This window comes from Podarcis cretensis (assembly GCF_951804945.1).
Source record: "Podarcis cretensis genome assembly, chromosome: 5".
NCBI lineage: Eukaryota > Metazoa > Chordata > Lepidosauria > Squamata > Lacertidae > Podarcis > Podarcis cretensis.
The window spans coordinates 34,348,476-34,362,416 of NC_137174.1; the positions used below are offsets into that span (position 1 = coordinate 34,348,476).

General features: G+C 40.1%; 1 protein-coding gene across 19 annotated transcripts in view; it reads left to right on the top strand.

The window, feature by feature from the left end:
- Nucleotides 1-13,941, top strand: part of PCDH15 (protocadherin related 15) — a 647,566-nt gene that overhangs the window by 326,512 nt on the left and 307,113 nt on the right. For all 19 annotated transcript variants that reach the window (XM_079976223.1, XM_079976213.1, XM_079976221.1 and 16 more), the window contains one exon: nt 8,964-9,082. In XM_079976223.1, the coding sequence (XP_079832349.1) occupies nt 8,992-9,082 (91 nt within the window). In that variant the 5' untranslated portion in view covers nt 8,964-8,991. The remainder of the gene's footprint in view (nt 1-8,963; nt 9,083-13,941) is intronic.

Genomic DNA, 13,941 nt, shown 5'->3' on the forward strand with positions numbered 1-13,941 from the left:
TAAATTTTACATCTTATTGACACTACTGCTGCTATCACCTTGAATTGAAAGGCCTAGCAAAATGGCAGCCTTCTGTTCATTTTGCCTGCATAATGGAAAATTGCAATGATTATGTTGAACTTGGCAATTAATATAGTGGATTTTGATTTATCATCTAGTACATTATCTTGAGGAAATGAAGTCAGATATTGTAGGCCTCCACTTCTATCCACTTATAACTTATGAAAATGAATTTTAAGGCTGCAAGTCTTTCTCCAACTTTCTTGTGAGTAAACCCCTTTAAACGCAATAAAACTTAATGGTAATCCTATACATGTCTCCTCAGAAGTAAGTCCAGTGGGCCTTACTCCTAGGTAAGTTGATAGGGGATTGCACCCACAAGTTAGACTAGACATCTATAGGATTGTGCAGTTACAATGGTTTTACAGAATGATAGAGGGTGAATATAGCCAAATAAATGCGGGGGGTGGGGTGGACACTGAAACTACTTTCATAAAATCTACTCAAGTTATCTCCCTTTTAGTATGCCTCATTTGTATGGTACTAAAGATTACCAAGTGGGAGTATTAATAGAGCTAATATGGAGGCATTTGTATCCTGTAGGGCAGATGATTCTTGTCAGCCTGGGAAGGTAGCCCGGGAGAAAGAAAACTCTGATCCTAAGCCTCTTCTGCCTTGTGGCTGTATTCATTCATGAGAAAGCCTTCGGGAGTAAACCCATTGCCTTGTGGGCCATCTTCAGGAGATGCTTATTACACTTTACATCCATGTAGCGCTAAACCATGGTTTACTTTTACAACTGAACACTGCCATTGTTATCAAAAGGCAGTGTTTAACAGCACTGTTGCAAATGGGCTTAGCTTGCTGCACTCAGGATAAAGCCCTGAATTGTTACTGCAGAGCGTCGTTCTCAAACCATAAAGTGAACCATCCTAGAAAGGTGCCCTCAATTACTTGAAGAAGCTACAATATTTTCCTTACCAATTCCAGTGTGTGTCTTCCTTGATTTAAGAGTTAAAGTGAAATCCCATTCCTTTCCAATCAGGACAATATAGAAGAAAATGTGTCTTACAGTTTGGGTTCACTTTCAGAGTGGAAAGGAAGGCAGATAACTATTCAGTCTGCAATGCCAAATACACTTACTAGGGGACTTGCTTCTAAGTAAATGTGCATAGGATTGTGTGCCAATCACTTGCTAAAAGTAAGATTTTCTGTACAAGCAAGTATGTATTTGGGAAACACTTTTTGAGTGGTATAATTAGTTTGCATGTGGAAATTGCATGTATCTGGTTTTATTTGTTAATGTGTGTGAGGAAAAGTTGAATTTCACATATAAGAATACACCAGGTTTAATTGTTCACTTGCCCACATTCAAGGAGATTTGGAAGTTTAAATCTCATCAGTTGTTCATATAGCTAACTTCTGAGAAAGTTTACTGTTTGTAATTGGGTGTGTTTTGAGAGTGTTAATGGAAGGGAAAGAACAGCACCAGGAGGCAGTCTGATCCTTCTGTTAGCCTAAAATGGCATATATTTTGATACAGCTGAGCTTTGTTATCATATCATTATAGGATTGGGAGGTACCAAGGGTTATCTAGTCCATCCCTCTGCAGTGCAGGAATCTCAGCTAAATAATCCATGACAGATGGCAACCCAACATCTGTTTAAAAATCTCCAGTGAAGGAGAGTTCACCACCTTCCAAGGTAGTCCTTTGCATTGCCAAACAGCTCTTACTGTGAGCTGTCATCCTTAAGTTGGTTCTGAAATTATTTCCCATTCCTTTCTGTGTGCAAAACGGGTGGAGGACTTGATTACAAAGATCCAGCTCCAGGATCAATAAATCTTGGCTACAAGTCAAACCAATAATATACTTGCATGGATAATCATTCGTCTGGTTCTCACTAAGGTGGCAAAACATAGGCTGTGACATTTCAAAAATCAGGTAGAAATTAACACATGACTGAATGCTTCCATGGGTTAGAACAAAAATTAAAAAACAGAATAACTTTTCAAATAGGAAACTAGTATGTCACTAAGACTACTAGGCTAGAACATTCCCCTGACACCTACGGTAGTTTTCTATATGCAGGGAGCTGCTGTATTTGCATGGAGTAGAATGCGATAATGCAATTTAGTCTTTGCAGCTTGTCTTTAGGTGTAGTCTGAAGTGAGAAAGCCCAGGCATAAGTTTTCACCTTAGTGAGAACTTGTAATAATTACAGCTGCAATCATGAAAATTGCATCTGGGGAACTGTGGTTATATCCATGGATCCTCTCATACACACAGAGAGGGGGGGGGGAGAGACATATATGTATGAATGAATGATTGTGCAAGAACCAGACAAATTAGACTTTCAGTGTTCTGGTCTCAACTCAGCATGCTGACTTAGTATCAAAGATGTGTATTTCCAGTGACTGATTTTGGCTCTTAAAATTTCAGTGGTGCCCTGTGTGGTGCTTAACCCCCCCCCCCCGTTGTTCATCATTGTTGCAAGGCCCCTGCAACACCCTCTCGATTCGGCACCAAGTGCATGTAAACCAGCCATGCTCCCCTAAATCTGCCTGTGTTTTTGAAGTATTTAGGGGGGTAGCCTTAAACAAATGCTGCCTACTCATTTGAAAGTGATGCTTCTCAAACATCATGTAGAAATTTGTATGTGATCAGCAGCACATATAAATATATTGATGTAGAATTCTGAAACCATTTCAAATTATTTGTATTCCTTAAAAATTAACTTTCAAAATAAAACAAGAAAGGAAAACAAATCACTACGTTTATTGTATTATGCAAAAAAAATGTGTTCTCACAATGGATTAAAGAGAATAAGTATATAACAGTTGGGAAGTGAAATGGGGAGGTTTCTATTTGAAAACATTATTAAGAAGAAGGTCAAACCAACAGAAAGCCCTATTTTTAATTAGCAACATCTCGCATTGTCTTCATTGCCCTGTTATATGTCTTCCCGTGGGCGACGTGTTTTTATCAGCCCTTGAATAACTGCTTTCAGCTTTTAACACATTTGGCAATATGTACAACAGGTGATCATTTTTAGAATGTGAGCTGAGTTTGAGGACGTTTTATTCATGGACTCAAAAGTATTCAGAATGCATCATAGAACACAGATCTAAACATACTTGAGCATATTTATGATTCATCGCTACTTTCAATTAAAATGCCATGAATTAATTGTTCTAAGAATCACATCTTTTACAAGCCTTGTGGGGGATGAAATCAACCATTCCAAATTAATTTTATCAACTCAACAAAGCACAATTGACTGTTTAAACTTTACTTAAATACAGTCCCTTGTTCAAAATAAACAATTCAGACTAAGGCTGGAATTCGATATCCACTACTTTGGAGTACACCCTGTTAACTTTAATGGGACTTACTTCTGAGTAATGCATAGGACTGCATTGTTAATCTCTAAAAATAGCATATGCATGTGTATGTAAAATGATTTGCTAGTGCATTTTAAATGGCATAAGCCTTGAGTCATACCTTCAGAGAAAGTATATGGTATAGTCATTACTATATATGATATTTTTCAGTTGTTTTATATGAAAGAAAACATCTCAAAGCAATTTAACAAGTACAGGCAGGCAGGTTTCAACCTAGGTACATGTGAAAAAGGCTGAAGGAAGCCCTTCCTTCTTGATGAGATATTGTCCTATTCCAAAGTGGTTCGGTCTTAAGGAGGACTAAACCATGCTCTTTGAATCTACTCCTAAATAGCCAACCTTTCCTAGCAGAATTCATTTATTCATTCATTTACTTACATTGATAATGAGAGTTCTCTGGGTGGCTCACAAAACAAAACACCGTTCCCAACTATTCCTATGGAATTAGGATTTCTCTGTCCAGAAGAATGGCCTTAGTTCAGATCAGGTATCCTCTTTGTAATGCTGACAGCAACAAATACACAGGCACACATTCTGAAAATCACTTCAACAAACTACTGTGATCCTTTGGGGAATTAATTTATTCCTAGGCTTGTGAAATTGTTGACCCATTTCTAGAGGCATCAGAGGGAATATGGGATATTGCATACTGTCTCATCTGCTGAACCTGTTCGCAACATAGCCAATTAATCTCCCTTCTGCTGAAATAAATAAATTAGAATGCCTTATTGTTAGAAGTAGCTGTTTCTCTCCCCAGCCCCAAGCATAGTTGGCCTTTAATGCTGTAGTTTATCTGAGAACAAGACAGGATGGCCAAACTGTGTCTCAAGGTCAAGAAACCGAGAATAGGAAGAGAAATAAATGAAGCATGCACGCCAAGGGGAAACACACTTGGACTCAAGGAGAGGAAGGTGGCAATAATGCAGTCCGTGGTGTCCAAAACATAGATTCCCCAGCATCTTCACCTGGGCTGAAGGATGGAAGGGTGAATTGACAGTGGAATTGAGAAGGCAGCAAGAAGACACTTACAGACAGAGAGAAACTACATTGTGAGTGGATATGTAAGGAGGGTGGAGATGGGTGTTTTGGGGGGTGCAAATGCATAGGACTGGTCTGCAATATTTGGCAGCAGACATGGATCTGGAAACCCCAGCTGCTACTTCACTGCAAAGTGGTGGAAATGCTGTGAAGATTTGTTTGAGAGAATTTGTGTGCACGCATGTGTTTAACAATGGGACGCAGGTGGTGCTGTGGGTTAAAGCCTCAGCGCCTAGGACTTGCCGATCGAAAGGGTCGGCGGTTCGAATCCCTGCGGCGGGGTGCGCTCCCGCTGCTCGGTCCCAGCGCCTGCCAACCTAGCAGTTCGAAAGCACCTCCGGGTGCAAGTAGATAAATAGGGACCGCTTACCAGCGGGAAGGTAAACGGCGTTTCCGTGTGCGGCTCTGGCTCTGGCTCTGGCTCTGGCCAGAGCAGCGATGTCACGCTGGCCACGTGACCCGGAAGTGTCTCCGGACAGCGCTGGCCCCTGGCCTCTTAAGTGAGATGGGCGCACAACCCCAGAGTCTGTCAAGACTGGCCCGTACGGGCAGGGGTACCTTTACCTTTACCTTTATGTGTTTAACACTTCACCAACAACTCTCCCCAATCAGATTTTCTGCATTTGATGCAGCACATTACTTTCATTGAGACCTGAGCACCCTAAATCCCTTCTAGGAGTTCCCTCCAAACCTCTGGTGCAGGTTTGGGAAATGTGAGGATCACCCAGTCTTGGGGAAAAGTGGAGACGAGAGAAAAGTTTCATAGTGCAAGCATAAATCCTTGCACTAAAGAATAAACACATTAAATACCTCCCATAGAATTGAAGGAGGACTTGTAAGCCACCCAGTCCATCGCCTATTCATTGTATGAAAACTAGGGCTAAGCATCTCTAACTGATGGCTGACTTGACTCTGCTCCAAGAATTTCAAGGAGGGAGAACCCACCAGTTTAGATAATTGATTACACAAGCTGCTTTTACTGTCAAGAGGTTTCCCCAAATGTTTAACCAAAATCTACTCTCCTGTTATTTTCACCCATTGCATCTATTCCTCTGTCCCTCCGGGACAGCAGAAAATATTTTCTCTTTTCTATGTCAAAGTCCTTCGGGTATTTGTAGAGCGCTATCACGTCAAACCCTCTGTCTTCTCTTCCCCAGGCTCAGTATACCCAATTCCTTCAACCGTTCATCACCGATTTTGTTTTATCTGTATACTTTTTCTGAGGTGTTTTTCTTTTTCTTCAAAGCTTTCCATTTTTTGCATTGAAATGTTTTTTCCTTGAAAACAATGTTGTGTTACTGTCTTGCCCACTTTTCACCTCCTTGCATTATCCTCTGTCTCTCCCCACTCTGTGTGTCCTTCTCTCTCTCCCCCCCTCACACACACAATCCCCAAGCATCTGATGTGCCACTTTAGGAGTTCTTGGAATGTATTTATTATTATTATTATTTATTTCCTTGCACACACTTTTTGGGACAATGTACAGAAAGTAATAAAAGCAACTAAATAACAGCTTAAAACACTACAAAAAATAGGAGCAGATAAAAACCAATTCCAAGTAGACACCCATTCATTGTAGTAAGTGCTATGGCATTCAAAAGCCCCTTGATTATTTTTTTTTTGAAAGGTGGTTGGTTATATGTGTGTTAAAAAAACAAGAATAGTTGATAAATTTTGTATTCGTGAATGAGGGTGGACTGTGGTTTTCCATACAATAAAGTGACGTATCAGGATATTGGTTCCGACAACCAGTTTTGTCAGCCCTTTATTCATTATTCTGCAACTATCTTTGAAAAGAATTCCAGCTTTTACTTCAAATATATCATATTTGTTGGCTTCCCTTCTAACGGATGTCATATATCTATTTGCTGAATTTGCTCAAAACATATAGTCAATTGAAACAACTGCTTTCTCTCCCTGAATACCATACAAATCATAAGTTGAGAAATCAAGAGCAATTCCTCAGTGCCTCAAGTTTTGATAGATGTGCTTGCCTGTTCCTACTTTTCGTGAAAATGCCACCTACCCCCGTTAAAGGCAAGCCTATTTTCTCTTGACTGCAATGAATATAAAGAGGTGATGAAAGATGCAGAGAGGAGCTTTAATGTCTTGACATGATACCATTGTTTGTGATGTAAATAACTGCCAGAGACGACACTGCAAATACACAGATAAGAAAAGTTGACTTCTGGAAGTAAAATGATAGCAGTGACTTTAATGATTTGGGAATGAAGGCAGAACAGATTGTTTTGATGTTGAGCTGAGGGTAGGAAAGGGGGAATCTGACTCAGAAAGCGGTGTGTGTGTGTGTGTGTGTGTGTGTGTGTACGCGCGCGCGTGGGGGGGGGGGAATGTTGCTTATGTGACCATAATACAAAATATAATCATGGAACAGTGACAGTGAGTAAATACGCTAAATTTGGCAGTTTAAAGAGTTAACCCTGTATTGTTTCACACTTCTATAAATAATGCATCAAACTTACTTTAATAAGGGCCTTTATCATGCTATTCATTTTGTGTCATTGCTACTGTTTTATTCCTGCATGCTTAAAAAAGAGACTCTTGTCAGCATCCTTTGGCATTTTCTTCTGGTTCCTAATTTAAATGCTCTATTAAATGTGGTGGGTATTGCTGATTAGTTCATTCATCCTCTTCCTACAATTAGCTATTTCATAGATGCTGCCATTATAAGAAAAATACTCAATACTTAGCATTTATAACATGCTTAATATACATTATCTCAATTTCCAGAGGGCTAGATGCACTAGCCTCTTGCAGCAAAACCAACAAAAAGTTGTGTGGCACCATACACACCAATATATGTATTATAGCACTATTTATGCATACTATGTTGCATTTATATGTTTAGCAACCATTCAATTTTACAGCTAAGTACGGTAACACAGAGGCAAATCAATAAATGACTGGCTCAAGATCAGTCACTCAATCAATCCATGGCACAGATTTCTTAAGCAGAAGTAACAGCTAGTTATAAAAGGTCTCTTTAATATTAAGGGGAAGGTGGGAGAGATAGAAGGGCATGTGTGTTGGTTTCCTAAAAATCCAGATGATTAGAGTGTTGGGTTTTTCACAGGACAGGGATTTAAAAGTGTGGCATCCCTGGCTAAGATGGTACAGTCATAGGTCATGTTTGTCTGAGTTTGCAGTTTAGCTCCCCTGCACAAGCTATGAGACATAAGCCATAAGACAATCCTTGGTTACAGCTCATGGTTAGGAGAGAGCTAAACCACAAGCCTGGGTTTGGATAACATGCTATGCCAAACCATGGCTTAACCCAATACAGAGCAGAATCAAATCGCCAGGGAGAAGTGAAGCACCCACAATCTCCTTTCTGGCAGCCCAAATGTTCATGTGTTTTCACTGAGCCATTTGGACTAACAACTGGGAATGAAGAAAGAGAAAAAAAAAGATTTTGTATTGAACAGTGTGTTTCTAATTTATCTCAAAAACAGAGTTATTCTGCTGGAATTTAAAAGTTAATCCTTTTATTTTTTTTAATGGAGGCATATAAAGAACATAGGTAAAGGGTAAAGGGACCCCTGACCATTAGGTCCAGTCGTAGCCGACTCTGGGGTTGCGGCGCTCATCTCGCTTTATTGGCCGAGGGAGCCGGCATACAGCTTCTGGGTCATGTGGCCAGCATGACTAAGCCGTTTCTGGCGAACCAGAGCAGCACACGGAAACACAGTTTACCTTCCCGCCGGAGCAGTACCTATTTATCTACTTGCACTTTGACGTGCTTTCAAACTGCTAGGTTGGCAGGAGCAGGGACCGAACAACGGGAGCTCACCCCGTCACGGGGATTCGAACGGCCGACCTTCTGATCGGCAAGTCATAGGCTCTGTGGTTTAACCCACAGCGCCACCCGCTTCCACATAAAGAACATAAAATAAAACATAAATAAAGGTTGAGTTTCAACGAAATAGTCACATTAGCAGGAGTCAGTACAGTGAGCCCCACTATGGGGCTTCCTCCCTTCCCCTATGCCCCGCCCATGGCCCTGTGGGATTGGGAACTTCACCTCGGATTTGAGGAGTGGAATGATTGTAATAGCAGGATATTGGATGATACCCAAACTCCTGAACATAGCAAATAAAACTCACTTCTAGAGACTAAAAGGCACAACAAAAATCATACAATAATTACTTTCTACAAAGTACAATAGAGATATGACAAATGTCACTATTATTCCTAATATTACTGTAGCAAAAATAAACAACTATGAGTTCCACAAAGTAGTATGCTGAGATGGCAGCATAACATCATTCATTTCCTTATTCACATGCATTGCAAAAACAAACCACTCAGATCTAAAACTATCCCTCTTTTTTACTCCTCTTAGCCTATTTTATTTTGTCTACTTTTGAGCCAAAGTAGTATCCCGAAACATAGAAGATATATGATGGTGTTCATGTGAATCTTTCAAACAAGCAGTTTTTTTCAGCTGAATTTACACAAACAGGTTTTAAAATCGATTTTTCTTCTTCTTTACTTCCTTCCAGATCTGCCTTGATTGAAGTGTGACATAAAATGTTACAGCGGCTTTGCTTCTCAAAATGGTTAGCAATAGGGATTGCAGTTTCTGCTGTCTTCATGGATTCTTTGGCCCAGAATGATGATGGTAAGTGTTTTTCTGTGTGCTGCATAATTCTGAAAAAAAACACCCCTATATTTGATTTTATAAATATATAATTCATAAAGCAAGTTCTCCCACATCTTCAAAGGACCACCCTATGTCTGCTTTGGCTAAAGTGCTGGGTAAAAGATAGAGCCCACAAATTCTGTGAATATATGATAATCTCAGACCTCCTAGAATTACAGCTGCAGACTGTAAAATCATTACAGAGCAATTAACAAACCCTCAGCTTTGTACACCCCATAGTTTTACAGAGCAATTAACAAACCCTCAGCTTTGTACACCCCATAGTTTTTTGGTTGGGTCACCAGTGTAGACAGAAGGATGAATTAAGATGGCATGTTTTGGCATATGGTGAACATATGGTTTGAAAGTTTTGATTTTCAGTAGCAATTGTGATGCCAAGTTGGAATGAACCTATACAGTTACAGACAATTCTGCATGCGACTCTTCATGCTATTCAAGACTGTTATTTCTTCCCCTTGGCTGGACATTTATTTGTTATCGGATTTGCCTACTTACATCAAAATGGTGTGATATAGCAAGGTGGCACCAACATGAGAAAATCCCAAATGGTATAAACCAAAATGTGGGGAGTCAGCATATGTTTTGCATCAAAACAATGTTTTGCATTGCACTCAGAACCAATGATTCTGCTTGTTGGAAAGTTTGTGGAAGCTGATTCAGACTAAACATTAGGAGAATGTCCTACTGATAAGAACTGTTTGACAGGCTAGTACATAAAGTAGTGGGCTGCCCTTTACTAGAGATAGGTAAGCTGAGTCTGGATGGCCATCAGTGAGGGATGCTGCAGTTTCAGACTGCATTGAGGAGTAGGTCATCCTACCTGACCTGCAAGGTTCAGCTCTATGAGTCAGAGAAAAAATTTCCCCCTCCAGAAAGACCAATCAGCTCTGTGGGCATGTGTATATTCTTTTTTAAAAAAACATTCTAAGATCATTTCCAGTTTTCAGATAAAAATAGCAAACATTAGCATGTGAACATTATTTATGATGTTATTTAACTGAAAGAAAATTAGCTCAATAAAAATAAAACACAGAGCCTACAATCCATATATTATTCTATAGATCATGATTAGCATGCACACAACTGTGTTTTACTGAACTAACTATAATACACCATATCTTGGATGTGAGTTTTAATAAGTGTCTAGATGTTTTCATCTGATATTCTGTCAAAATTTCTTGTCAGCGCCTTTTCTTAATTTTTCTGTTGGTCGAATTGTAGAGCAGTGGTTCTAGGAAAGTGTAGTGAAACTGCAATAGCAACCACATTACCTGTTTAATATTACGAATTTTCCTGGGATTTTGGTCACCTTGTTACATGGTTACAGAATATTTGCACCTCCCCCATTTCAGGATTGATATGGAAATAAACATATATTGTGGGATATGGGTCATTTTCTACTTATAAGGTTGTGCTGGAAGCATTTCATGTGATACCTAAGTTTTGATGAGTTGTTCGTTTTCATAGTATTTGGAACAGGTTATGTAATGAGTTGAATGAGTCCTTCAAAGGTCACAGATTCTTGCTTAGCATTTGATTGTGAAAGACCAAATACTGATAAATTCACTCATGATGGAACTGTTTGTGAACAAATAGAAATATCAGAAGATTAATTTTAAAAGTATTCTACATTTCAAATAGATGCCACTTTGAAACTGAATGCTGGTTAATATTAACCATTTAGTTTGATTTGCTAACTTGCAGATGTTCCAGTCTCTGTCTAGTAGCCTAGAACATTAAGTTATACAGGAATCTATAGCCTGATATTATTGAGATCTTGAGCAAATGTCTAAATATTCAGAGCCAACAGTATTCAGGAGGGACACACTCAAAACTTCTAATTTCTTCAGCCTGCCTTCCGTACCCAGAAGGCACCAATATAACCCAGAAATTAAGTTCCTCTCCAGTACAAACTGACAAGTAGTTGTGGCTCACAAAATATATCCCCCAGCACATGGTAAACTTTGCTGCTGCTTTTGCTTAAATCACTAGGAGGTAGAGAAAGTTGGTTTTAGGAGGCTCCTCTTTAGTTGGCAGTGCTAGAACGGTTTCAAGAGCCCGAGGTTCATATTTAGCCTGTTGCTTTGCATTGTATCACTTTGCTATGGGAAAGTGTGTTTTTCGTTTTTGTTTTTTAAATTATTTTAGCTGGGTTGGTAGTTGGAGGGGGTTATGCTGTTATTTTCTATGGATCATTATTACTTTGTTATATGCAATGGTGGTTTGAAAAGTAACCACTATTAGTTGTTCATGCTGTGCATCAAAGGAGTGCTGCTACTTTCCACAACACTCTTGTATGTTTATACAACTATATTTAGACCAGCCCTTCCTTATAAGCAGCAACTGTCATCTGTCTTGTCTGTTTTCATCAGCAGAGCTGAAAAGCTCAGAAGCTGCTGAACCAATTTGTTTTCAACCAGTATGGTGGGAGGTACTTAGGGTATTTAGCTTTGCAACAGTTCCTCAAGATCCGTGGAAATCTAATTCCTAACCCTACTGTTTGATCTGCCCTGATGTCACAGACCATCTTAACTATCACCTGCCTGGTTTAATACTGATAGTCAGCTGCTGAGGCTATCTGTGTCATCAGAACAGCTAGTTTAAGTGGAGCCAAAAGGGACATACGTAAAGTAGAGCCAGGCTGAAAATCTTTTTCAACCACTGATTGGGTGACAGGACCTGAAACATGACACTTGCGAAAAGTCATGGGGAAGTGAGAAGTTTCTCTGGATTTTTCAGGGTGGCGTTGCTGCTTACCTTACTAAACCAAGGGTTTTGCTTTATTTTCTTGCTTTCTTAACTAAAAATGTCCCATGCCACTCAAAGTAGTACAAGGATTTTTCTGCAACTTCCTGATGGCCACAAGTCGAGTGATGCCTTGGGAGCAACACCACAGCACATCACATCATTTCCAATGCATTATCAGCAGTGTGGTCAGTGTGTAACAGTAGGAGCTTCCTGCTGGGTGCACTTCTTGGCAGTAATGTAAGCGGCATAAACATCCTGAAAATTGCTCCCTCAACCCTCCAAGAAAGCCACAGAAAACTGACTGCTGTTTTTGGAGGGGGAATATACTTGTCAGAAATGGGGTGTGTGTGATTTCAACTCAGGCTTATGGTAAGACCTCCTGTAGCATCAAAATGGGCAGATGGGCAGAAAGAAGAAATGTTAAGGAGAGCATCTTTTGAGAGAACAAATATACAGTAAATCATACTGAAACTAGGATGGATGGGATTGCTTCACTCACTGAAACTGTTAAGATACTTTGGAAACAGATACAATGCTGAGTTGGGGCCAGGCATTTCCTTCCATTGATGGAAAATATCTTTTCGTTTGATCCAGTGGAAAGGGAATTTTTGGTGATTCTCCTCTCACCCTGTAGCCTGATGCACTACCCCACAAATGTGTTGCCAGCTGACCGAAACAGTGTGAAAGCTGGTGCTGGGCATTGAAGAGGAGGGACGAGTCAGCAAAAGTTCCTTCCAGCAGCAGCAGTAGCAGTGTCCCCTGAACAGAACTCGAGAGTGTCCCTTTGAAAGAACTCTGCTCTGGGGATTCTCAAACAGTGGATAGTGTAATGGATGAAGCTGGGATGTAAGGGTTAAGGTGGCCCTTAAGGAATCCTGGAACAAAAAAATGTTCAAGAGTTTGTATGCACAAGAGCCTTGAAACTGACCCTGAAGCATATGGGCAACCAGTACATATGATTTAGCAGAGATCCTCTGTGCTTTCAGCCGTCACCTGCTTTCATCAGTGAGCAATTCAGTCACTGCATTCTGCATTAGCTGAAGCTTCTAAATCAGGACGAAGGACAGCCCCTACACCAAGTGTATTGCAGTAATACAGTCTTGAGGGTTCCAATGCATGGACTGCAGTGACCAGGCTATCCACATGTGATCATAGATGACAAAATAGGCTATGGATATGCCAGGAAGCTCTGCAAACCTGCTCCTTTCCAGAACAGGTGATTGCCTTATCTTCCAGACACAACAACCACCTACGGACAAGAGCCTCTTATCTTCCCAACAGTCAAACTCAATTTATTGGTCCTCTTCTGATCCACCACTGCATTCAGGCGCTGATCAGCCATTACAGAGAAACTGAACTGTTGTCATCAATGTACTGGTGACACCAAGCTCCAAAACTAATGACTTCTGTCAGGAGCTTAATATAGATGTTGAATAGTCTGGGAACATAATAGTGCCAGGTCAAAAGAACGTTTCCCCAGTGCTACTCTCTGGAGTTGCCCACACAAGTAGAAATGGAGCCACTGTAGTACAGTGCCTCTGAATCTCATGCCATGGTATCCAGGATAATACCATGATCAATGGTATCAAAGGCCACTGAGAGATTATGTGTAACAGAGTTGCACTCCCTCTGTTTCTCTGTCAATAAAGGTAATCCATTGTGCAACTAAATCCACGTCCAATTTGAAAATGAATCCCAATTATTGTTTATCTGCATTTGGAAAGTGCAAGATGTATTTATTAGTCTAATGTATACTAAAAGATACTCAATTCATTCATCTTTTATATGGTAACTAATTATTCTTAGCAATATGATCTCTGAATCGCTTTCTCTCCCCTCCATCCCCCCAACCTGTGGGCAGGATGACATCTGTTGCAAGAGATAATATCTCGGTTTAAATTGTCTGTCTTGCAATTTGGAGAGGCTTTGTGGTTTGCTATATTTGCAATTGAATTTCCTTGTAGGCGAAAGTTATTTTAATCTGAAAAGTCATTGGTAGGAGTTTATACACATAGGAACAACTATTCTAGTCTGCGATGAGTGCTCTACTTTTATCTGTTTTAGTATAG